General features: G+C 46.4%; 2 protein-coding genes across 7 annotated transcripts in view; one reads left to right on the top strand and one right to left on the bottom strand.

Annotated features, from left to right (window-relative positions):
• Window positions 1-5613, top strand: part of LOC140394280 (glucagon-like peptide 1 receptor) — a 62155-nt gene extending 56542 nt beyond the window's left edge. For 3 of the 6 annotated variants that reach the window (XM_072481364.1, XM_072481363.1, XM_072481365.1), the window contains 3 exons: window positions 1246-1384; window positions 2232-2273; window positions 4446-5609. In XM_072481364.1, coding sequence (XP_072337465.1) covers window positions 1246-1384; window positions 2232-2273; window positions 4446-4706 — 442 coding nt within the window. In that variant the 3' untranslated portion in view covers window positions 4707-5609. Of the gene's footprint in view, window positions 1-1245; window positions 1385-2231; window positions 2274-4445 lie in introns of all 6 variants that reach the window. The other 3 variants (XM_072481360.1, XM_072481361.1, XM_072481362.1) reach the window with 2 other exon arrangements.
• The window catches only part of ift140 (intraflagellar transport 140 homolog (Chlamydomonas)), a 183065-nt gene continuing 163699 nt past the window's right edge, over window positions 5518-24883 (bottom strand). Inside the window, 5 exon segments of the mRNA XM_072481370.1 lie at window positions 5518-6674; window positions 7167-7308; window positions 9265-9431; window positions 20478-20690; window positions 23935-24141. Coding sequence (XP_072337471.1) covers window positions 6459-6674; window positions 7167-7308; window positions 9265-9431; window positions 20478-20690; window positions 23935-24141 — 945 coding nt within the window. The 3' untranslated portion in view covers window positions 5518-6458.

Below are 24883 nucleotides of genomic sequence, written 5' to 3'. Positions count from 1 at the left end.
GGTGCTTCAGAGGGAGCGACAGGCAGGGTCTTGCGTTGCCAAATTTGTTATATTCTTATTCGAATTGGGTGGCTAATGTGGAGAAGGTGCTGGGTGGTGCGGGGTTCCGGGGGCGTTTTGAGTCCAGATGGCGTCGGAATCAGGTGGAATATTCAACAAATCCAGTGGTGGTGGCCACATTAAAAATCTGGAGGCACCTCCGCCAACATTTCAAGTTGGGGGCAGCTTCACGCTGGCTCCCATTTGTGCCAATCACCTTCTCGAGGAGGCAAAGTGGGTTGCCACATTTGGGGTATGGAGGGAGAGAGGGTTGGGGATCTATTTTTGATGGAGCAGTTTGCCAGTTTGGAGGAGTTAAAGGAGAAAAATGGGCTGGTGGACTTGGACAGGTTTAGGTACCTCCAGGTATGGAACTGGGTTAAGAAGTTTTTCCAGCTTTCCCTGTGGTACAGCTATCTACCTTGTTGGAGTGGAGCTTATCCTGCTCAGGATCAGAGGAGGGTAGTACATCCGGTATGTACCAGCGAATAGTGGGGGAGGAGTTGAGTTTGATGGAAAGGGTGAAAGCGAAATGGATGGAGGACAGGGGCCTATACTGGAAGACTGGGTGTGGCGTGCGGGGCTGAGGAGGGTGAACGCGACTTTTTGCGCAAGGCGGGCGGATATCCTGGCCTTCGCTTCGTTGGTGGCACACGGAGGCAGATTCTGTTGGGCTGGAGTTTGGCGACACCACCAAGTGCTTCTGCATGGCTGGGGGACTTGGAGCTTTTGCACTTCAAGAAGGTCAAATACACCGGGAGGGGGTCGATTGAGGGGTTCTTTGAAAAATGGTGACCATTTATAATGCACTTTGAAGAATTGGTCATTGTTAGCTGTGGGGGAGGGTTTCTTCGCGTTTTTCGGGGGGCACTTCTGTTGGTTGCGGGGGCGGGGTTTGGTATTTTGTAAAGCGTTTGATTGCTCACAGGCTGGATTCTCCGATGGCGGGATGCTCCATTTTGCCGGCAGCCCGGGGGTTTCCCGACAGCGTGGGGCTGCCCCACAATGGGAAACCCCATTGACCAGCCGGCGTAACGGAGCATCCCGCCAGCGGGGTGAAGTAGAAATGTGGTGTGGCGGGGAGCCAAATCCAGCCCCATGTCTTTTGTAACTTCAGTATAAAAGGTTAAAAATGAAATTTTTAAAATTAGCCGTTTCATCTTGTCTTACTTTGTCTGTTATAATTCAGTATCGTTTGTATTTCAGGTTAACAAAATCAACACTAATTCTAATTCCTTTGTTGGGAGTTCATGAGATTCTTTTTGCTTTTGTCCCGGATGAGATTGCTAAAGGAATAGTGCGATATATAAAGCTATTTGTTGAACTCTTCTTTGGCTCCATACAGGTAATGTAATTAATTGCATGGGCTGATTCTAAACACGGATTTTGAATATTTGCTGAAAAAAGTTAAGACTGCAAAAGCTAGGGTTGTTCTCCTTAGAGCAGAGAAGGTTAAAGGGAGATTCAATCGAGATGTTCAAAATTATGAATGGGTTTTGATGGAGTAAGTAAGGAGAAACTATTTCCACTGGGAGGAAGTTTGGAAACCAGAGGACACAGATTTAAGACAATTGGCAAAAGAAAGACTGTTTTCATACAGCAAATTGTTATGATCTGGAATGCAGTCAGAAAGGGCAGTGGAATAAATTGCAATAATAATTTTCAAAAAGGAACTGGATAAATACTTGGAAGGGAAAAATTGAATAGAGCTGTGGGAAAAGAGCAGGATGTGGGACTAATTAGATAACTCTTTCAAAGAGACGGTACAGGTGCGATCGGCCAAATGGCCTGATTCTGTGCTGTATTGTTCTGTAGTCCAGGAATTCAGGTGCATTCATTCCCTTTGCCTGAATGATGAGGCCCAAAGCTCCTCAGATTTGAGGCCACTGATCTGTCACTGGGACTGTTGTGCTGCTTGAGTGGTGCCAGATCAGAGCCACTGCTTGTGCCACAGTGGCCCTTGGGTAAATGGAATCGAGGCCTGGGGATTAGGGATCTGGAATCGTAAGGCTGCAATTTGAGGGACTGGGAGATTCAATATTTACCCAAATCCTGAATACATTGCCAGATTGTGGTGCAAGAGTTAGTATCACGTGGGTTTCGCTGAATTGATAAATCCCCGAGGTGTAGTGGATGGGACAGTCCATTGTCGGGTTGTGGTTTTCTCTTTACTCTTTCCTTTTATTTTTCAGGGCTTGTTGGTGGCAGTCCTGTATTGTTTTATTAATGGCGAGGTAAGGTGACAAGCTACCCATTACCTAATCCAGTTATAGATGAGGTTCCTCTTCCTCAGTCACTCTACTCAAGTGCTTCTGCTCTACCTCCTGCTCCCACAAGCTCAGTTCTGAAACATGGGTGGTCACAACTTCCATAAGGGGTCTCTGCTTGACTGAATGGTCGTGTGCTCTTGCTTCTGCACACTACAGCAGGGTCAAATGATTTCCCCCATACAAAGATTGGGGACTTGAGTCGGGGCCTGGAAACCAGCCTCTCTTGGTGCTGTCTAGAATTTTTAAATGCCAAGCTCAAAAATGTCAGTTCCTGACCCCACTTCTGTTAATCACAGAGGCGCTTATGAGAGGGAGAACAGACACATAGACCCTGAACAAGAAATTTACACACAGACTTAACACAGGCACCAGGAAAGACACACAGACACCCAAAAGTACAGAATGACACTGAGACGTTGACAACTGTACAAGGAATATACACTGATACAGAGATAATTAGGGCCTTATACAAATATGGACTAAGATATACACAACCACCAGTTGATATAAAGACTTGGATGTACATGCGTGTCTGCAAGTGTATGGAGTTTGTGTGTATATTTACATGTTCCAGGTTTCTATTCATAGTTTTCTTGTTGCTAACGCATCCTCAATTTCCTTTTGGTTATCTTTAACTGCCTTCTAATTTCGGCATTGCATCTACCACCTTCTATTATCATTTTTCCTAAATAGACAAACTTTCTTATTTGTTCCAGTATGACACCATCCACTTCAATCTTCACTCTTGTTTCTTCTAATGTCTTCCTTCTGACTACTATTGTTTTTGACTTTTTGACATTCATACTCAATCCAAATTCTAAACTAGATTTTACTTGATCGGTGATATTTTGTAGGGCCTCTTTGATTCTGGAAGTAGCACCGTGTTGTCAGCATACTGCAAGTTTGTTATGTTCTTGCCATCAATTTTTACCTCTGGAAGTCCATCTCTAATTCCCTGAAAATTTGATGTGTACGGATTGAATCATTTTGGTGACAGTATACAGCCTTGTTGTACTTCTCTCTTCACATGAAATATGCCTGATTGTCCATTTTCAAGTCTGATGCTTGCTATTTCATCCTACTATAGACTCTAGACAAATCTCACATCTTTACTCTTAGTGTCACATTTCAGCAACACATCTATTAGCTTTTGGTGATAAACATGATCAAATGCTTTTTCACAGTCTATGAAACATATATCTATGTTCTGTTTACATCACAATCTATTTGATTTCCCTATCCATCGCCTAGACCTCTCCAAGCGCGCCGTCTTCTTCTTGGTTGCTTAAAAAAGGTGTTTGTCACCATCAGATAATTTTCTTGACCATATTGTATCAGATTCTCCTCTTTCATTTCTTGATCCAAGGTCATGTTGACTTACATGTGTTCCTGATGTTTCTTCGCTGACTTTAGCACTTAAGTCTCCCATTACAATTTCATTTGATTTGATTGTAACATTTGAGGATGTCACCATAAAATGCCTACTTACTGCAAACTGTAATCTTGTGTCGGGGCATAAACTCATATGGCAACTTGATCAAAAGGCTTTCTTTCGACCTTAATAATGATCACTTTGTGAGGTTGGCCAGTAATCTTGAACTGATCTTTTGTTAACTTGGATTCCTACTCCATTTCTATGCTTCTCATCTACTGAGAATTAAAGCACATAATTCTTCCTTTCCATCTGACCAGATTCTAACTATCGTACTTCTGCAAGTCCTGGTGCGTCAATATAGTGTTTATCCGTTACAAGTCATCAATTATCAAACTTCCCTGCCCGATATGAAGTACTTATATTTCATGTTCCTATTCTGAAGAATCTACCTCTTGCAATGAGTATAATGGGCTCAGAAGCTGACCTCCCATTGTGGGTTTAGATCAACTTCATCATAAATTTGTTGGTTACTTCTTTGGGCAAGGACTTTAACCTTCCCGGTCACTATTTAAAATCAATTGCATGGGACCCAACCGCTTCTGTATTTCCCATTCTTCAGCTATTACTTTCCATGAAGCTTATACTATGTGAGGTCCCAGACTCTTCCCAGCTGACTGGTCACATTGTGCTGACTGAGCACCATGACTGTGCCTTTCCAAAAATCTCTCTCATACCCTAAAGGATAGTCTATTCACACACAGGTCCAGAATGAACTGAGGAAGAAGTTGCAGCAGTGGAGGATGAAGAAAAATCTCAGAAAGTCCCATCGCCACTACTGCAGTGATCAGAGGGAGAAGTCAGACAGTACTGGTCAGTACATTGAGATGGGAACCAGAGATGACCTGGAGTCTCCCAATACAGATGAAGGTCTCCTCAACACTCTCAGCTCCAACCAGGGACTAAATTCAGAGATCAGTGAACTCCCACGACAGGCATCTGAGATCCTGCTCAATGCTGTTTAGAGGAGCACAGCAATAAAGTAAGTGGTGATGGAGCACCAGAACCATACACCATCTATGGTAACAATAGCTTAAAGGCAAAAAGCAAGTACTTTAGAACCAGACATCCTTCCATGGGACTAAGAGAATGACTGAGTTGGTGAGAGAGAGAGGTAAATGAGTTAGAGATACAGAAATGCAGAAAACTCAAACTATGAGGTTATTCCAGTCTCATTTTGATGTTTGTGTTACATCTTTGTCTTGAGATGAGTATTGTGTCATGCTGTGAACCACACCTTAAGAGTTGTTAATGTACTCAAGTCTTTAGTATGGTCCAAGGTCTAGAGATTGAGGCTACTGCTGTTCATCACAGAAGGAAATCTCACTCCCTGCAACCAAGCTTCTCAAAGTTGGGCTCCCGGTCTGGAGGGGGCAGCTTTGGGAACTAGAGGAAGATGCAGTCTCAGAGCCATGAATGCACCAGCAGCACATTACTGCACCACAGTGTATTCAATACTTGAAGCAAGACTTTGCAGGGATGCAAGAATGGTCTACTGTTCAGCAGCATGAAGTACTGCCAATGCCATCGAGCCTAGACAACCAACCTACAGTACGGAGAGATGTAGGTTACCCAACACGACGATGAACTGATAAGTGCTAGAATGGATGAGGCCTCTTTGAAGTGCTAATGGGCTTTGCTTCATCCTAGCACATATCAAACCCACTGTTCAGTAAAACACCAACATTACCTGTGGATGTTAAACACACATGGTGCTTCCTATTAGAATTATTTATCTTTATGAATGAAAAGTCAAAAGATTTTCCACACCAAAGGAAAGTTTTAATTGTTTTTAATCCTGTCACAAAATTCAGGATGTGATATAAAGGGAATTACAAATCTTAAGAGTAATTGAATAAATACTAATAAAAATATATATAAAAGTGTCAATAAATGATCTGCTTCAAATTGTTTTACCACAAATTGTGCATGAAGGATAATAAATTTGAATGTTAAAAAGTTAAGACCAATGAGAACTATAAATTTCTGGTCTATATGACTGATTCCAGTTAGCTGCAAATGTTATTTTCACAAGCTGACAAAGCCCAGGGTAATCCCAGGGTAAGGAGTGTTCTCAGTTTTCCCTATAGTCTGATCACTAGTTGAAGCCAATATAGTCTTATTAAACTCGGCCCTGGGGATTGGCTGTTAAGTTACTTATTTTGATTGTTTCCCCCTGCTTGAAGGCAGCTCAGGAATAGAAGTGGAAAGGCTGGTATGGTACAGTGCAGTAATGTTGCTGCCTTCAGACTCCCCTCTGCCAATTGACACTTAAACCCCTTTCCATGTCTGACAGGAACTTTGCAGACAACAAGCTAATTAAACTCTATTTGTACTAACACAATGACTGAGTGATAGAGTATTTGCAGCAAGGTATTTACAGCATTTCCTCCATCACCAGCATTTAGGCAATGTGTGTGTTGGTGTCTGTGTTATCGTTTCTAGTGCAGTCAGGATCAGCCAGAAACAAAGCAGCAATGACCCAAGAGATTAATGTTCACTGGGGAGCAGTAATGGAACTCAATGGAAGTGTAGTTGTCTGTCAGTGTAGTGACCCAGTCTTGTCTTTGGGTTTCATATAAATGTGGACTGGAGGTGTTCCTGAGCCAAAATTCAGAATCCTAGACCAATGGAACAGATTGTCCCTTGGTAAAATCTTAGTATAAAAATGAAGTTGAGTTGAACGTCTTTGAGGGTCAATTGGTAGAGTTTGGAGATCAGTCCTCTGGTCCATTAGAAGAATCCTCAGCTACATCTTCTTCCACCTCATCTCCATCCTCTGCACTGTTGTGTCGAACCTTTTCGACTACTACGTTGGTCTTTATTGGAACACCCACCGCCTTGTAAATGGAATCAGTAATTTGCTGGTTGACGTAGTAGGTTACATTGACAGAGGGCAATTTCTTGGTCATCTCTTCCATGTACTTATAGGCCTGCAACATTGTCACGTTAGCATTAAGGCAGTCATTAAAGGTACATAATATGCCAGAACATTACAACAGCTGCAAATATCATCCTTGATAACTGGCAGAGACAGTTCTGTCAAGACTGTACCACAGTCTCCTGAAATTCTCCCTCAGAACCACTAATCTTCCCACTTCCTTTCCTCAAGAACACTTCCTATTGATGGTGGCGAGCGTGGAATATTTAGATTTTACTTTTAGAAACTGAGCATTACTAATTAACACGGGCAAATACAATTAAATTTGATTCAATAGCTGCCTTAGCATATTCTTGATTCTCTTTCACTAAATCCTTCGGAGTTCTTTAAAATTATTTTTCACCTACACATTTTTCTCTGGGCTCTTTGTCAAGTTGCTTTCTGTAAAGTGTCTCAAGACAGTTTGCTGTCTTTAAGGCACTCTATAAATTCCAGTTGTTGCAAGGTTTATGCATTCTAGCCTGAGAACTGTTGGAATACTCACCATCTCAAAACTCCCCTGTTGTGCATGATGTTCTATCAAGAGCGCATAGACATCGCCGGTTCGAACAGTCTGGTCGAGCTCTGGCTCCCCCAGTAGATTTTCACACTGTTTTAAGGCTTCCTTTGGGTCCTCTTCATAAAGTCTAGGGAAATCACAGGGTTAAGCTCCTCTTACAACTTATGGGTGTCACGTAGTTAACCCCCTCATACCACCTAGGGGAGTCACAGGGTTAACACCCTCATACAGGCTTAACTCCTTATACAGCCTAGGGAGTTACAAGTTTAACCCTCTCATATTGCCTAGAGGAATCACAGGCACAAATGGTAATTTAAAAGAGGACAACTGTGCGTGGCCTGGGTGGAAGATTTCCGCTTGCTGCAAAGCCAAAAGGGATTGGGAGTCTTGAGGCTAACCCCTTTATCAGGGCCCTTCATTCATTATTCATACCTGTGCCGTTATAAGGAGATGAGGGGTGGATTCTCCGACCCCGCTGGGTCGGAGAATCGGCGAGGCGATGACCATACGATGCCGGTCCGCTGATTCTCCGGTGACCGGAGAATCGGCGGCACTGGCGCCGGTGCGGGTCGGGGACGGCTCAATGCGGCTCCCCCCAGTGATTCTCCCCACACAATGGGCCAAATGCCCACCGAGTTGGGCCGAATCCCGCCGGTGTCGTTCTCGTGTGGTCCTACCTGGCGGGACCTTGGCGTTCATGTTGCGGGGGGGGGGTGCGGCCTGCTGGGGGAGGGGCCTCCACGGTGGCCTGACCCACGATCTGGGCCTACTGATCGGCGGGAGGGATTATCCCGGTGGGGGCCTATGTTCCTCCGCACCGGGCCCCTGTAGGGGGTCCTTCGCCATGTTGCGTCGGGGCCAGCGCGGAAAAGGCAACCCACGCGCATGTGCGAATCTGCGCCGGCCCTGGCGCGCATGCGCGGACCTGCGTCACCCGTGCTGAAGCCCATATCGGCAGCTGAACAAGTGCCGTGCTGGCCCCCTGTGCGGTGCAGGATTGCTGATCCTAGGGGCCAGATGATGCAGTCATACAACACTCCAGCGTTTACGACGGCGTCAACACTTAGCCCCAGGATCAGAGAATCCCACCCTAGATTTATTTGAATAATACTCTTGGACGGAGAGGTCCACTTTTAATTGTATCCAACTGTGATGACTGGAGTCCATTCAGGGAAATATTATCTGTGATGAGGAAACGTTTGTTCTAATAGGAAATTTATAAAGGACTAAGGCTGTTACCATTAAATGTTTTTTTTTTTAAAAAGTATTCTTATTTACATTTTTAACATCTAAAACACATAATACAAAGTAAAACCAACACAAAACCTCAATGTGCCCCCCCCACACCCTAACCAACCTCCCCACCTCAGCTCCTCCTCTTCCCCCCCCCCCCCCCCCCCCTAGCAGTTGACGGTAAGCAGATCCTTGAAATGGAGTATAAACAAATCACAACTCATATAGAACCCCTCACTTGCTCCCCTCAGAGCAAATTTGGTTTCCAGGGGATCCGAGTTTACTCCACACCTGTGGGTGGCACAGTGGTTAGCACTGTTGCTTCACACACATCCAGGGTCCCAGGTTTGATTCCTGCTTGGGTCACTTTTTGTGTGGAGGTTGCACGTTCTCCGTGTCTGCGTGGGTTTCTCTGGGTGTTCCGGTTAACTTCCACAAGTCCCGAAAAACGTGCTGTTAGGTAATTTGGACATTCTGAATTCTCGCTCATTGTACCCGAACAGGCGCCGGAATGTGGCGACTAGGGACTTTTCACAGTCACTTCATTGCCGTGTTAATCTAAGTCTACTTGTGACAATTAAGATTTTTTAAAAATCCGACCCCGACGCCTGCATCTTCTCTATCGCCACCCGCAAATCTTCCATCCCCACTGGCTCCTCCAACCCTGCCCTCTCCTACTTCGGGACACTCCAACCTCCCCCAAAACTCCCTCATGTCTGACTCATCCTCTGGAGACACTGACTTATACAAATTCTTATAGAACTCCACAAATGCCTTGTTCACCTGCTCCGGTTCCACCACCAGCCCCCCTGTCTGTTACCATGAAATGTGATGACATACATGCCCTCACCTTCGGATCTGCACAAATTTCTTCACCATTGTCAGCTTGCTCTGCAGCTGTCCCAGCCGTTCCTCCAATTCACTTTGACTTTTCATCTTAGCTTTGGACAGACATTTGTATGCCTCGGTCAGGGCTCCTAATGCTTTCTCATAGTTTTGGTATTCATCAATCTCAACCTGACATACACAAATGGAAACAAACAGATGTGCAGCTGGCATTATGTAGAGAAATTATCACTGCTTTGATTGTTCTATGTTCTATATTCAGAAGATAGTCCCCACACCAGATTCCTGCTTTACTTGGTCTGAATACACATGGTTACGTTCGACCAGATTAATTAAAACAGGAATGTAAAAACAATCGTTCAGCTCGTTGAAGCCCATCCTTCTGAAGACTAATTGTTCCATCAAAGCCCAGCTTGATCACTGCAACAATGTAACCAGCAGCTTTTTAAAGAGCTGCTGGTGCCAGATACCTTCACTGTACACTGGGACCACATTAACGTGGGAGGTTGGCTCACAGCTCTCTAGATGCACAGAGCCCAAAGAACAGGAATTCCAGCAGCAGCATTGCATTACCAGCCCCAATGTGCCAAGGGAATGTCCATTTTTCAAAATTCATTTTTATGGGATGTGAGCTTCGCTGACTAGGCCAGCATTTGTTGCCCATCCCTAATTGCCCTCGAGAAGGTGGTGGTGAGGTACCTTCTTGAACCGCTGCAGTCCATATGGTGTAGATACACCCACGGTGCTTTTAGGGAGAGTTCTAGGATTTTGACCCAGCAACAGTGAAGGAACGGCTACATAGCTCCAAGTCAGGATGGTGAGTGACTTGGAGGGGAACTTTCAGTAGGTGGTGTTCCCAGGTATCTGCTGCCCTCGTGATCATGTGTTTGGAAGATGCTGCCAAAGGAGGCTTATCGCTTTCCTTAGGATGCCTAAGGAGCAGTACGTCTTCCCATAAGCAGTGCCAAACAATAGGAACATATGAATATGATCCCTTGAACTTGCTCCCTCATTCAATGAGATCATTTAAAAAATATATAAATTTAGAATACCCAATTATTTTTTTCCAATGAAGGGGCAATTTAGTATGGCCAATCCACTTAACCTGCAAATGTTTGGGTTGTGGGGGTGAAACCCACGTAGACACAGGGAGAATGTGCACACAGAGAGTGACCCAAGGCCGGGATGGAACCCGGGTCCTCAGCGCGGTAGTCAGCAGTGCTAACATTCAATGAAATCATGACTGATCTTCTATCTCAACACTGTTTTCCCATATCTCTTGCTGTTTTTAATATCTAGAAATTCATCGGTCTCGGCCTTGAACTTACTCAATGATTGAGCCTCCACAACCTCTGGGGTAGAAAATTCCAAAGCATCACCACCCTCTAAGAGAAGAACTTCCTCCTTATCTTGGTCTAAATGGCCCACCCCTTATTCTGAGATTGTGTCCCCTGGTTCTAGACCTCCCTTCCACCCTGTTTAGTGCTGTAAGAATTTTTCTTTGTTGCGATGAGATCATCTCTTGTTCTTCTAAACTCCTGCGAATACAGGGCCCAGACTTCCGGTGGTGGCCATGGAGTGGTTGCACACTTGGTGGCTCTCGCTCAAGGTGGTATTTTTAGGTCCTTTCTCGATCTGAAGGGTGAAGTTTTGGATGGAAAGAGGTGCAGGAGTACCTGGAGAAGGTGTAACTCCTGTGGTGTGGCTGGTGGATGGATCCACAAACTAGGAGTGGGTTGAGAAGAAAGGAGCTGTTGGAACAGGAGTCTTCATGGTGCGCCACAGGTTAAGATGGCGGAGGGTAAAGGGCCTTGTTATAGGCCAGGGTTTAAATCTCCAAGTGTATTATGGAGTTCACCTGACCTATAACATTTTATGTTGAATTTGGCTAGAGTGAGCACAAGAGCCTTCCATTCAGGTGTTATTCATCAGTCTTCCTAGACACTTTAATCAAAATAAGCTTTATTCTGAGAACTTAGTTTACATTTATATATAACCAAACAGCAAGAATTTTTATCAATTACAAAATAAAGACCCCACACAGCTACAGTAATCTATGTATAACCCTTAATGAATTCCCCCTTAACTGTTCCAATTCAAAATCAAAATCCCATAAACCAAAACCCCCTTTTCAAGGGTGTGGCCCAGCACTCTGCATTCTCACTTGAATAAGACTTGCTTTTCCTGAGATTCTGACCCCGTCTCACCAGCAGGTTTAAACCCTTCCAGAAAGCAAACTAGATCTTTTAAGTTACCAAAACAGCAGGTAGCTTAATCAATGTTTTTTTTCTTGGGACAACTCTTTAAAATGAAAATAGAGAGATAGGCCAAAACACTTTCAAATGTGAAAGCAAAACCAAAAACAGCTCACAAAGCCACAGTCCAGCTCCACCCTCACTATTACATCATAGAAGCCATGTGATAAGACAAAAACCTCTCTTAATGGGACACTCCCATGACAGCCTGTACTGACCGTCCAGTGGTCAATGGAGCAGTGGAGGCTGGTTGTGGGGTTGTTGGCAGATGAGGAGGTGTGCGAGCAGGTGGCGGCCACCATCTGGAGGTATGTGGAGCAGTGGTTCGGTGGTTGGGGGGAGAAAGAGTTTATTTCAATTCGGGCGCATAGGGAGAAGGTGGAACAGGCAGAGATGGCATGACTGGTGAAAGAGATTCTGCGGACTTCCGGTGGCGGCTATGAAGGAGTAAATTGCACATTCGGGTTGGACTTTTGGACCTTTTCCCCTGATTTTTTTACCGGACTTGATTTGAAAAATTGATGACAGAGGCAATTGTGTACTGGATTCCCACATCGGTGCATGGAGAGGAGGACTAGAAGTGCTCGCAAAGGCAGAAACAGAAGAACAGAGAAGGCCTGGGCTGAAGCTGCACCGGGAGGAAGCATGTCGGAGGACCAGATCTCTGGCTTGCCGACCCAGCGGTCAACAGAGCAACTGATGCAAGTTATCCAGGAGAGCTTCGCCAAGCAGAAGCAGGACTGCTTGGACCCGATTAAAGAATCAATCGTGCGGCTGGAGCTCAGATTGGATGCCCAAGATCGGGCGATCCAGAAAGTAGAGAAGGCCCTGGCTGACCAGGAGGAACATCACACTGCGGTGGGGATGGAGGTGGGGATGTTGAGACACCAGCAGAAAAGGTTACTGGAGAAGGTGGAGGACCTAGAGAACAGGTCCCGCCGGCAGAGCTTGAGAATCGTTGGGCTCCCGGACGGGTCCGAAGGAGCGGACGCTGGGGCATACATAGCGGGCATGTTCGAGAAGCTGCTAGGGGATGGGGCATTCCCCTGACCCTTGGAGGTGGACAGGGCTCACAGAACGCTCGCGAGGAAGCCGCGAATGGGAGACCCCCCCCGGGGCGCAATGGTGGTGAGATTCCTCAGGTATTTGGATAAGGAGTGTATTTTACAGCGGGCCAAGCAGACACGGAGCTGTAAATGGGACAACAGTATCCTGCGGATCTATCAGGACCCGAGTGCGGAGGTGGCCAGGAAAAGAGCGGGATTTAACCAGTTAAGGTCGACCCTTTTCAAGAAAAAGGTGAAGTTCGGCTGTTGTATCCGGCCCGCCTCTGGGTCACATACGAGGAGCAACATTTTTATTTTGAGTCGCCTGAGGAAGCGTTGGACTTCGTGAAAAGGAAAGGACTGGTGTCGGACTGAGAACTTCGAACTTTGCTGCAATGTTTATGTTCAAAAAAGTTTCTCGTTTTGCGGACGTTATTTGTAATGCCTTCTGTATTGATCTGGGGCCAGTTGCAGAGCTGAGTGAGTTAAAGTTTGCATTTGCACTGTTGGGGGATGGAGGTGTGTTTGTCTAGATGCTGGATCTTTTGCTTGATCTTTTCTTTGTTTAACTGGGGTTTTTTTTTTCTCTGTCGGGTAATTGTGTTGGGGGGGGGGGGAACAATAGGTGGGAGAATGTCTGGTGCCAGGGGCGAGGGCCACCAAGCTAGCTGGACGGGCTAGCTTACGGAAGCGTAGTGGGGGGTGAGCAGATGTTAGGCTTATCAAAGGGGTTGATTTATTTTGTGTTGTTACTAGGGGGGGGGTGGGGGGTGGAAATGTTCTGTGCTGACGAGGGAGGGACTTTGCTGAGGGACAGAGAGGAGGTCAGGGGCTGCCTGGGGGCGGGCCGGTGGAGGTGTGGGGCGCGGGCTGGCGACTGGCCCAAGAGAGGGGATGGCTGATCGGCGAGGGGGGGGGGGGGGAGCACGATGAACCCCCAACTAGACTGATCACTTGGATTGTAAGAGGGCTAAATGGGCCGGTCAAGAGGGCACACGTGTTCGCGCATTTGAGAGGACTGAAGGCGGATGTGGTAATGCTGCAGGAGACGCACTTGAGAGTAGCTGACCAGATTAGATTAAGGAAAAGTTGGGTCGGACAGGTTTTTCACCCGGGACTGGACTCGAAGACTAGAGGGGTCGCGATCCTGATCCACAAGCAAGTGGTGTTTGAGGCGGGAAGAATAGTTTCGGATATGGGAGGCCGGTACATTATGGTCAGTGGGAAATTGTAGGGGGTGCAGATGGTGCTAGTAAATGTCTATGCGCCAAATTGGGACGATGTGGAGTTTACGAAGAGGATGCTGAAGAAGATACCGGACCTGGATTTGCATAAGCTGGTCATGGGAGGGGACTTCAACACAGTTATTGACCCGGGTTTAGCCCGGTCAAGCTAAAAAACGGGTCATGGAGCAGGTGGGGGGGGGGGACCCATGGAGATTTGGGCAGCCGAGAGTGAAGTGTACACCCGGATTGATTTCTTTATTCTGGGCATGGCTCTACTGACGGGGGTGGTGGACACTGGGTACTCGGCGATCACAATCTCAGACCATTCCCCGCACTGGGTTGACCTACAGGTTAGTAAAGACAGTAACCAGCGCCCGCACTGGAGGTTAGACGTGGGTCTTTTCGCGGACGAAGGGGTGTGTGGGTGGTTGAGGAAATGTATTCAGGACTACCTGGAGGTCAATGACACAGGGGAAATTTCGGCAGCGGTGGTATGGGAGGCATTGAAGGCGGTGGTTAGAGAGGAGCTGATCTCAATACAGGCCCATAGGGAGAAGGTAGACAGGGCAGAGATGGACCGATTGGTAAAGGAGATATTACAGGTCGACAGGGGGTATGCGGAGACCCCAGAGGCAGGGCTTTTAAGGAAACGCCAGAGGCTAACGACGGAGTTCGGCTTGTTAACCACAGGAAGGGCGGTAGAGCAGCTGAGAAAGGCGAGGGGGGCGATTTATGAGCATGGAGAGAAGGCCAGCAGAATGCTTGCACAGCAGCTTAGAAAGAGGGAGGCAGCCAGGGAAATAGGGAAAGTAAAGGATGGAGAAGGGAACCTGGTGGGAGACTCAGCAGGAGTGTATAAGGCGTTTAAGGAGTTTTATAGTAGGCTGTACGGGTCGGAACCCCCACCTGGGCCGGAGGGTATGAGGCACTTCTTAGGGGGGGCTGAATTTCCCGAAGGTGCACGGGAAGCTGGTAGAAGGGCCGGGGGCCCCGATCAGGATTGAAGAGATAGCGGAGGGGCTGAAGGCCATGCAGTCGGGTAAAGCCCCGGGGGCGGATGGGTACCCAGTGGAGTTCTATAATACGTTCTCTGGGATATTCAGGCCGCTGTTGATGAGGACATTCAATGAGGCAAGTGAGAGAGAGATGCTTCCCCGACGATGTCACAGGCCACGATCTCGCTATATTCCAAACAGGAATCGCGGAAGGACCGTCATCTTCACCGACTGGACCCTCCCAGCTAATGACAACGGGAGCGCGTCCCAGCTTCGGAAATCGTCCTTCATTTAGTCTACTAATCGGGCCAGATTAAGTTTGTGCAACCGTTCCCATTCCTGCGCCACTTGGATACCTAAAGCTTCCCCCTACCACTCTAAATGGCAGGTCCCCCAGTCGCCTCTCCTGTCCCCTTGCCTAGATCGCAAACTTCTCACTTTTCCCCATATTTAGTTTGTACCCCGAAAACCAGCCAAATTCACCCAGAATCCTCATGATTTCTTCCATCCTCTCCACTGCGTCCGATACATACAGGAGCAGGTCGTCTGTGTAAAGCGAGACTCTGTGCTCCACCCCACCCCGGACCAGCCCCTTCAGGCTCTCAGAGCAATTGCCAACGGCTCTATAGCTAGCGCGAACAACAATGGGGAGAGGGGGGACGGTACTCCACCAGCCCCTTTGTGGTGGCGGTTCTGAGAGTCGGGGGGCAATGGAGGAAGCATGTGGGGGCGGAGGGAGCATCGGTCTAGTCTCCAATTTGTAATAATCACCGGTTTGCACCGGGAAGGATGGATGAGGGGTTTCGGAGATGGCAGAGGGCAGGGATTGAGAGGATGGGGGATATGGCAGTGTGGATGAGCAGAGAGATCTCGGTGTCCATGTACATAGATCCCTGAAAGTTGCCACTCAGGTTGAGAGGGTTGTTAAGAAGGCGTATGGTGTGTTAGCTTTTATTGGTAGAGGGATTGAGTTTCGGAGCCATGAGGTCATGTTGCAGCTGTACAAAACTCTGGTGCGGCCGCATTTGGAGTATTGCGTGTAGTTCTGGTTGCCGCATTATACGAAGGATGTGGAAGCATTGGAAAAGGTGCAGAGGAGATTTACCAGAATGTTGCCTGGTATGGAGGGATGATCTTATGAGGAAAGGCTGAGGGACTTGAGGCTGTTTTCGTTAGAGAGAAGAAGGTTAAGAGGTGACTTAATTGAGGCATACAAGATGATCAGAGGATTGGATAGGGTGGACAGTGAGAGCCTTTTTCCTCGGATGGTGATGTCTAGCACGAGGGGACATAGCTTTAAATTGAGGGGAGATAGATATAAGACAGACGTCAGAGGTAGGTTCTTTACTCAGAGAGTAGTAAGGGTGTGGAATGCCCTGCCTGCAACAGTAGTGGACTCGCCAACACTAAGGGTATTCAAATGGTCATTGGATTGACATATGGATGATAAGGGAATAGTGTAAATGGGCTTTAGAGTGGTTTCACAGGTCGGCGTAACATCGAGGGCCGAAGGGCCTGTACTGCGCTGTAATGATCTATGTTCTATGTTTATAGAACGGAGCTTTCCTAGCTTGGGGGAGTTGGAAGAGAAATTTGGATTGGCAGGGGGAAATGAATTTAGGTACCTGCAGGTGCGGGACTTCCTACGTAGGCAGGTCTCAACCTTCCCGCTCCTACCACCAAGGGGGATACAGGATAGGGTAGTTTCCAGAGTGTCGGTGGGAGAAGGGAAGGTCTCTGACATCTATAAGGAACTCATGGGGATCAGAGGATACGCAGACTGAGTAGGTGGGAAGAGGAGTTAGGAGGAGAGATAGAGGATGGTCTCTGGGCGGATGCGTTGAGTAGAGGTAACGCATCCACAACATGCGCCAGGCTCAGCCTGATACAGTTTAAGGTCGTTCACCGGGCTCACATGACAGTGGCCCGGATGGGCAGGTTCTTTGGGGTAGAAGATAGGTGCGGAACATGTGCGGGGGGGGCCAGCGAACCATGTCCACATGTTTTGCTCATGCCCAAAGCTGAGGGGTTTCTGGCAGGGGTTTGCGGATGTCATTAAAAACAAGAGTGGCACCGAGTCCGGAGATGGCGATTTTCGGGGTGTCGGAAGATCTGGGTATCCAGGAGGAGAAAGAGGCAGATGTTCTTGCCTTTGCTTCCCTGGTAGCCCGGAGATGGATATTATTAGCTTGGAGGGACTCAAAGCCCCCGAAGTTGGAGACCTGGCTATCGGACACGGCTAGCTTTCTTTGTTTGGAGAAAATCAAGTTCGCCTTGAGAGGGTCTTGTTAAGGTTCGCCCGGAGGTGGCAACCATTCGTTGACTTCTTTGCGGAAAATTAATCGTCAGCAGAAGGGTGGGGGGGTTAGTTTAGTTTAGAGTAGGGAGTTAATAAAGGTGGGACCTTTTAAGGGAGGAAGCAGGCATTTGCACTATGTTTATAGACTCATGTACATTGTTTATTTTGTTGTTGTAAAACCAAAAATACCTCAGTAAAATGTTTATTAAAAAAAAAAGAAAGAGATTCTGAGGGTGGACAGGAGGTATTTGGAGGCCCAAGAGGCGGGGCTGCTGAAGGAAAGGCAGAGGCTCCAGATGGAGTTCAGATTGGACTCCATGGGGAAGGTGGTGGGGCAGCTGCGGAGGGCCAGAGGAGTAGTAGGCGTTTGGTGAATAGGATGTTGGCTGACCAGCTGAGGAAGCAGGAGGTGGCGAGGGAGGTTAGCAGAGTAAAGAACGAGACGGGAAGTATGGTGTTGGACTCGGTGGGGGTGAATGGGGTGTTTGAGGCTTTTTACAGTAGATTGTATGAGTTGGAGCCCCTGGCCCGGAGTGGGGGAAAGATACAGCGGTTTCTGGATAGGTTGGAGTTTCCCAGGGTGGAAGGGGAGTTGGTGCAGGGAGCTCTGATCGGGCTGAGGGAGGTGATGGAGAGTATGGGGGGGGATGAAGGCAGGGAAGGCCCTGGGCCCGGATTAGATCCCGATGGAGTTTTATACAAAGGTTTGTGGGGAGACCTGGGGCCACTGCTGGTGAGGACATACAATAAGACTAGGGAGAGAGGGGGACAACCCCCTACACTATCGCAGGCATCCATCTCTGTGATATTGAAAAAGGACAAGGATCCAAAGCAGTGTGGATTGTACCGTCCGACATCGCGATTGAACGTGGACGCTAAGTTGCTGCGGAAGGTGTTGGCTTTGCGAATTGAAGACTGCGTCCTGGGGTTTGTCAAAGGGAGACAGTTTTTAAAAATAAATTTAGAGTGCCCAATTATTTTTTTCCAATTAAGGGGTAATTTAGTGTGGCCAATCCACCTATCCGGCACATCTTTGGGCTGTGGGAGTGAGACACAGGGAGAATGTGCAAACTCCGCACGGACAGTGACTCGGGGCTGGGATTGAACTTGGGACCTCAGCGCCGTGAGACAGCAGTGCTAACCACAGTGCCACCCCTACGTGAAAGAGAGACAGTTGTCGGCAAATGTGAGGAGGCTGCTTAATGTGATTATGATGCCACCAGAGGGGCAGGAGGTGGTAGTGGCGATGGACGTGGAGAAGGCGTTCGACTGGGTGTTGTGGGAATATCTTTTGGAGGTGCTGGGGCGGTTCAGGTTCGGGCAGGGGTTTGTGGACTGGGTCCAGTTGCTGTACAAAGCACCGGTCACAAGTGTGCAGACAAACCGGGTGAGCTTGGGATATTTCGGGCTGTATCTCAGAATGTGGCATGGGTGCCCGCTCTCCCCGTTGCTTTTCGCCTTGGCTATAGAGCCATTGGCAATGGTGGCGAGGGATTGGTGAGGGGGATGGGGGGGTGGAACGTCGAGCACAGGGTTTTGCTGGACGTGAACGACCAGTTATATATTTCGGACCCACTGGGTGGCATTGGGGGTATTATGGGGATTTTGGCTGGTTATCCAGGTATGTTGAACATGGGAAAGAACGAGGTGCTCCGATTGAAACCGGAGGACAGGAGAGGAGATTAGGGGAGCTGCTCTTTAAGGTAGTGGGGGCGAGTTTTAGATACCTGGGCATTCAGGTAACGCGGAGCTGGGCGCAACTGCACAAGTTAAATTTGACTCGGTCGGTGGAGTAGATGAAGGGGACTTCAAGAGGTGGGATGTGCTCCACAGTCGTTGGCAGGACGGGGGTTGGGGGGGGGGGCAAGGTTAGGAAATGGGTAGTTGAGGATGGGTCGGCATGGGGGCAGATGGAAGGCTTCTTGTAGGGGAACGAGTTTAAGGGCATTGTTAACAGCGCCTCTGCTGTTCTCGCCTGTCTGGTACTCCGTGAGCCTAGCGGTGGTCTCGGTTTTGAGGATATGGGGGAATGGAGGCAGCATTTGGGACTGAAGTGCGGGCACCGATGAGATAATCATAGGTTTGCACCCGGGTGGGAGGTGGGGGGCCTGGTTGCAAGGTTTAGTAGGTGGCGGCAGGCATGGATTGAGCGACTTGGTGATTTGTTTGTAGGGGGGAATTCAGTGAAACTGGAGGACCTGGAGGAAGAATATGAGCTGCCCAGGGGCAGTGGCTTCAGGTACCTGCAGGTTTGTGACTTTGTGAAGAGAGAGGTACCGTCCTTTCCTGGGTTACCACCCTTGGTGTTGCAGGACAAGATGCTGTCGATGGAGGAGATGGGGAGGGGAAGGTGTCTGAGGTCTACTAGGAGCTGATGGATTGGGAGGGGAGGTGGAGGCCAGGACCTGGGTTGAAGCCCTGCGGAGGGTGAATGCATCATCTTCCTGTGCGAGGCTAAGCCTCATTCAGTTTAAAGTAATTCACAGGGCACATAGGATGGCTGCGCGGATGAGTAGGTTTTGAAGGGGTAGAGGATAGGTGTGGGTAGTGCACGGAGAGGCCCGCGAATCACATCCATATGTTCTGGCATGTCTCAGGGGTTTGCAGACGTAATGTCAGAGGTGCTGGAGGTGAAGGTGGCCCAGGCTCCAGAGGTGGCAAAATTCGGGGTGTTGGAAGATCTGGGAGACGGATCTTACTTGGATGGAGGGATTTGGAGCTGCCGAAAGCAGGGGTGTGGGTGAGCGGCCTGGCAGAATTCCTGAGGCTGGAGAAAGTCAGGTTCGCCCTGAGGGGGTTGGTTGATGGGTTCGCTCGAATGTGGAAGCTGTTCGTTGACTTCTTTAAGGATTAAGGAGTCAGTATAAAGGGGGGGGTTAAAATGGGGAAGGCAGGACAGGAGGAGAGGGGTGGGAGTGTTGGTTATTTAGAATGTTGTGTAATTTTGTTTCTGCTTTGGTTTGTTCTTTTATGAAAATGCCTGAATAAAATATTTTTTAAAAAAGATTATACAGGCCCAATCTCCTCAATTTCTCTTCATAGGGCAACACCACCACCTCAGGAAATAGTCTGATGAAACTTTGTTGCACTCTCTATACGTCAAGTATATCCTTCCTTAGGTAAAGGGACCAGGACTGTACAAATTAAAATTAAAATACACACTAATCCCTGGAGAATGGATTGCTATGGAATGTGCATGCTCAGGACAGAATTCTGAATGTGATCATTTCCAAAATGAAAAAATATTTTCTGGATTCAAGCAATCTCAGGGACCCTGGTGTATTACTGATGTTGGGGTTGTGGAGCGGCAGAGGTTGCTGGGGCTGAAGTGACTCAAGCCCCAGCTGATGTTTGGAACCATAATAGTTTGCCGCAGATATTATTCAAGATACAGACCTGTGCACAGGCGTCGTAAAAGCCAGCAAGCAAATCCAGTGCTCGTCCCTTAGTGTAGAAGCTGATGATATTTTTCATAATTTCAGGATCTTTCCGCCAGTCCAAGGACTGAAGGTAGTTTGCTGCCATGATGTAAATCTCCTTTTGTCGAGAGACTCCAGTAAAGAAAATGATCTTTTCTGTATCCCCTGATTTCAGAAGCGCTCTCATTGCCTGAAACACAACAGGTAATATTTTACTGGATGTCATGAAGCTCCCAGGTCATAGTGTGGCTAGTGCTTTCTGCCATGGGCCAATTAGTAATAATATTATTTGGTGTCGTGTTCTTTTCATTTGTGCTTTGCCCACCTCCACCACAAGTGGTCCCAAGCTAGTACTGTTCATATGATTAAAACCAATGTTAAAGTGTTAATGTGGAGAACACATAAAATGTTGAAAACATACAGCAGGTGACCAACACGTGTCCAGTGCAAAAACAACTTAACATTTGCTCAGCAGAGGTTAGTGAACTGAAGACCGAACAACATGCAGGCATATTGTTCATGTTAGGTGGAAGCGACTCAATTGGCACGTTTATCACAGATATGGAATAATGCAGTTCAATGAGCTGCAAACAGCTTAGTGACATACAAAAAGATCAGAGGTGCAGCACGGTGGCGCAGTGGGTTAGCCCTGCTGCCTCACGGTGCCGAAGTCCCAGGTTTGATCCCGGCTCTGGGTCACTGTCCGTGTGGAGTTTGAACGTTCTCCCCGTGTTTGCGTGGGTTTCACCCCCACAACCCAAAAAATGTGCAGGCGAGGTGGATTGGCCTCGATAAAATTACCCCTTAATTGGAAAAAATGAATTGGGTACTCTAAATTTATTTTTTAAAATGATCAGAGGAGATACAAAGACATGAAAATGGTTTGAGACATAGATTCATGGAGCCATTACTGCAAAGAAGGAGGCCATTTGGTCTATTGAGTCCATTCTAGCTCTGCAGAGCAATCCAATCAATCCCATTCCTCTGCTTGATCCCCATAGCCCTGCAAGTTTATTTCCTCACATGCCCATCCAATTTTCTTTTGAAATCATAGATTGTCTTCAATTCCACTATCCCCGTAGGCAACTTGTTCCAGGTCATTACAACTTGCTCCATAAAAAGGTTCTTCCTCACATCCCCTTGCCTCTCCTGCCAAAACCTCAAACATCTGTCCTTATACACTTCTTTTATGAGGCCCACACAACAAAATGGAGAAAGAGCAAAAGTAACTGCAGACACAACAGATGTGAAGTTACAACAGGCAAAGCTGAAAAAGCACAGTGAATCCAAATGTATAACACAGGCTCAAGCACTGTGGGCTGACTCTGGCATGATTAACTGACAGATTCACCTTACAGTGCCCAATTTTCCAACTCCTAGAATATTTGAATGCGATTGTATTGTGCTACACCAACTACTGAGTTTAGCTTGGTTCAGACAGTATCATTCTCATCTGAGTGAGGAGGTCATAGATTCAAGTCCAATTCCAGGACCTGGGCATGTATCTCGATTGATATGCCAGTGCACGACTGAGGGAGTGCTGCACTGTTGGAGATGCTTTGGACAAGAAGAAAAACCAAGATTCTAGCTCCTGAGATGTCAAGGATCCTGTGACAATTACAAGAAAAGCTCACTTTTCTCATCTTTGTAGCATACAATAGCTGAATGTTGTGTCTGTGAAAGACTAAGTTAACCATGTGTGCACATTATTAGGGTACCGGACCAGATCCCAACATCTATTAGGATACCAGACGAGAACCTCAAACATTTTTTTTAAAATTTGTAAAACTGTGAGGAAAGGATACTTCAACCAAGGAGTGATGACTCTCACCAATATTAACTTTTATGTTAAAACAAACTTTAAACACAGAATTAACCACATTATCAAAGAAATAGCTTTACAATCATCAGTTAAAAACTTACTATCTATATCTGTTACTAACTCCAAGTAAGGAACCCAATACAGTTCAAGTGCCACTTATAAATAAAATTAACAAAACAGGGTACTTGCTTAGCTGTGTAGACTTTTGCAGAGAGTTTCTTTCAAGAGCAGATCCAGTACACTTCTGTCCAACCCAACAGCACTGGCAAAACTGTTGTTCAACGTAAAATCCTATAACAGACTGCAAAACTACAGACAGACCTGGCTCCTCCCATTAATTACATCTGTATCCCACTAAGTTCCTTCACCTACTTAGCTCGGACTAAACACCACTCCTCATAAGTTATCTACACTGCAGACAATCTCCAGCAATCAAATCATTCGCCCTTTATCTGTAACCAATTAATTGATTGGGATCAATAATTACCTCACTCTTTTATGACTCCTTAATTACAGCTTTAGCAGGCACAGTCTGGGTACCTTAACTTCGGTTCTTTAATAAAATTACTGCAACAAATATATACCTTAACCAAGTGATAGAAATCCACTTTTCTTATAGGTAATAAAAGTTTAAAGGAAGAAATGATTTAGTGACATACGATTATAAATCAGATATTAGCCATGACAGCAGAAAAGGTTGAGAGCATGGGAAAAGATCAGATAAGGAAGTCAGTTTGAAAACTGACCATACACTACAAGGCCACGTTGCAGAGTAAACTCATTGTTATCATTACTGGGCAAAAATCCCAGTTCTGGAAAACATGGTGGGAAACAGGTGGTTTGATCACACCATATTATGGAAACATATAGAAATTCTCTCATGCCACATTATCTCTTAAAACTTTATAGACAGACATTTCGGTCAAATTAGATGAATTATAATTATTTTAACCCAATCACAGTCAGAAAGGGGACAGAACCTTAAAAATTATGATTTCCTTATGAGACCGGGAGAGAACCTGTTTCTCTCTCTCTGAAATCATCTTTAACCTAACCTTTGAACCCTATTCTTTACTTTGCAAACTGCTATTTCTTTTTGTTTCATTTTTGTACTGTGCATTTTGATCTGAAGAAATTACCACGAACGGAATTGCATTTTGAATTCAACTCAACCATCTGTATTTGCGTTAGACAAACAAACTTTCTAGATTCTGTACTCACATAAAATTTGACTTGATCAGTAGACTTTAAAACTGCCACAAATAAAGCTATACTTTACTTCACCCAAGAAGCTCAGTCTCAAGTTCTGTCGATTAATATATAGTGTGGCGACACATAAATATATTAACAAAGTACAGATACATCACCAGGGCTTTTAAAAACATTACTGCAACAGATTTAAAATAATCTATAACAATTTCTAAATTCATCACAACATTCCCGACGAATCTCAAACCCAATATGTTCCTGATTTGAGGGTATTAACAGCACAGGTATGTGCAGTCCAACGTGCTTTCACTGTGAAATAGTTTACTCTTATCATTCCTAAATAATACAAATTGTAACTCAGAAATTAGTCCTATTAAGCAACTGCATAATGCGCCTCTCTTACCTTGGTCTTGTTTCCAGCCTGTGTGTACTTTTTTGTTGCAAGGTGGTAGTTTCCCTGCCGCATGCAGCAGTCAGCAATACGTTCAAGCAGGTCACGGCGGAAATCTTCAGAGAGTTCCTTCGAATCCTTAGACACTGTCATTTTCTCCGCCATTTCCTCGGTGATGGTCAGATTCTGCTCCAAACAGAGATGGAGGGCCTCATAGTACTAGAACAGGAGACAGAGAGACAGTCACAGCTGGAACTTTCTGCCAAACCCCACCACATCACCTCACCATTTCCTGACCGAGAGGAAAAATGTCCATCTCCCTCCCCACACAGACTAGACACTTTTGGAGCTCAAGCAATAACTAATAATAAAAAAAATTCAGAAGAAGTTAAATAATATTTTGGGTCCAACTCAGATCCTAATACTGATATTTGATACATTTATTACAACAGCTCCGAAAACATTAAAAAGCAGCATTTCTGGGAATAAAATCAATTTTATAACACTATTTTTGTCAATGTTGTGTTCTTTGTGGTGAGGGATAATAGTGTTGGGAAATGCATCCCATTCCTTTCTAAGCAAGGAGTGTCAATACCAAACATTCCCAGGGCACGTCAAAAATTCCCTCTACACTGCCAGAGCCAGCATAGTCCACAGTAGGCTGACTGGTCTCCTTTTATGTTGTATTGTTCTGTGAACTCTAGCTAATTGGACTGTCTGAAAGAATCCAACATCAAGAAATGGTGAAATGAATTCTCTCTGTTGGAGTACAAGAGCTGCTGGCAACTGTGTGGGAGAGCTATCAAGGGAAAGATAGAGCGGATTAGAGTGTGTGTGTCTCACACTGGATGATGGGAAGAAACACCAACCACACAAAAAACCTCCCTGAAGAATAATGGCCAAAAATAGGTGTACAGTTGCAGGTGGATGGAAGATGAGTGTTGGGTTTTATGCTAGAAAC

The sequence above is a fragment of the Scyliorhinus torazame genome, chromosome 17 (assembly GCF_047496885.1).
Source record: "Scyliorhinus torazame isolate Kashiwa2021f chromosome 17, sScyTor2.1, whole genome shotgun sequence".
Classification (NCBI taxonomy): Eukaryota; Metazoa; Chordata; class Chondrichthyes; order Carcharhiniformes; family Scyliorhinidae; genus Scyliorhinus; species Scyliorhinus torazame.
This window is presented reverse-complemented; position numbering and strand designations above follow the sequence as displayed.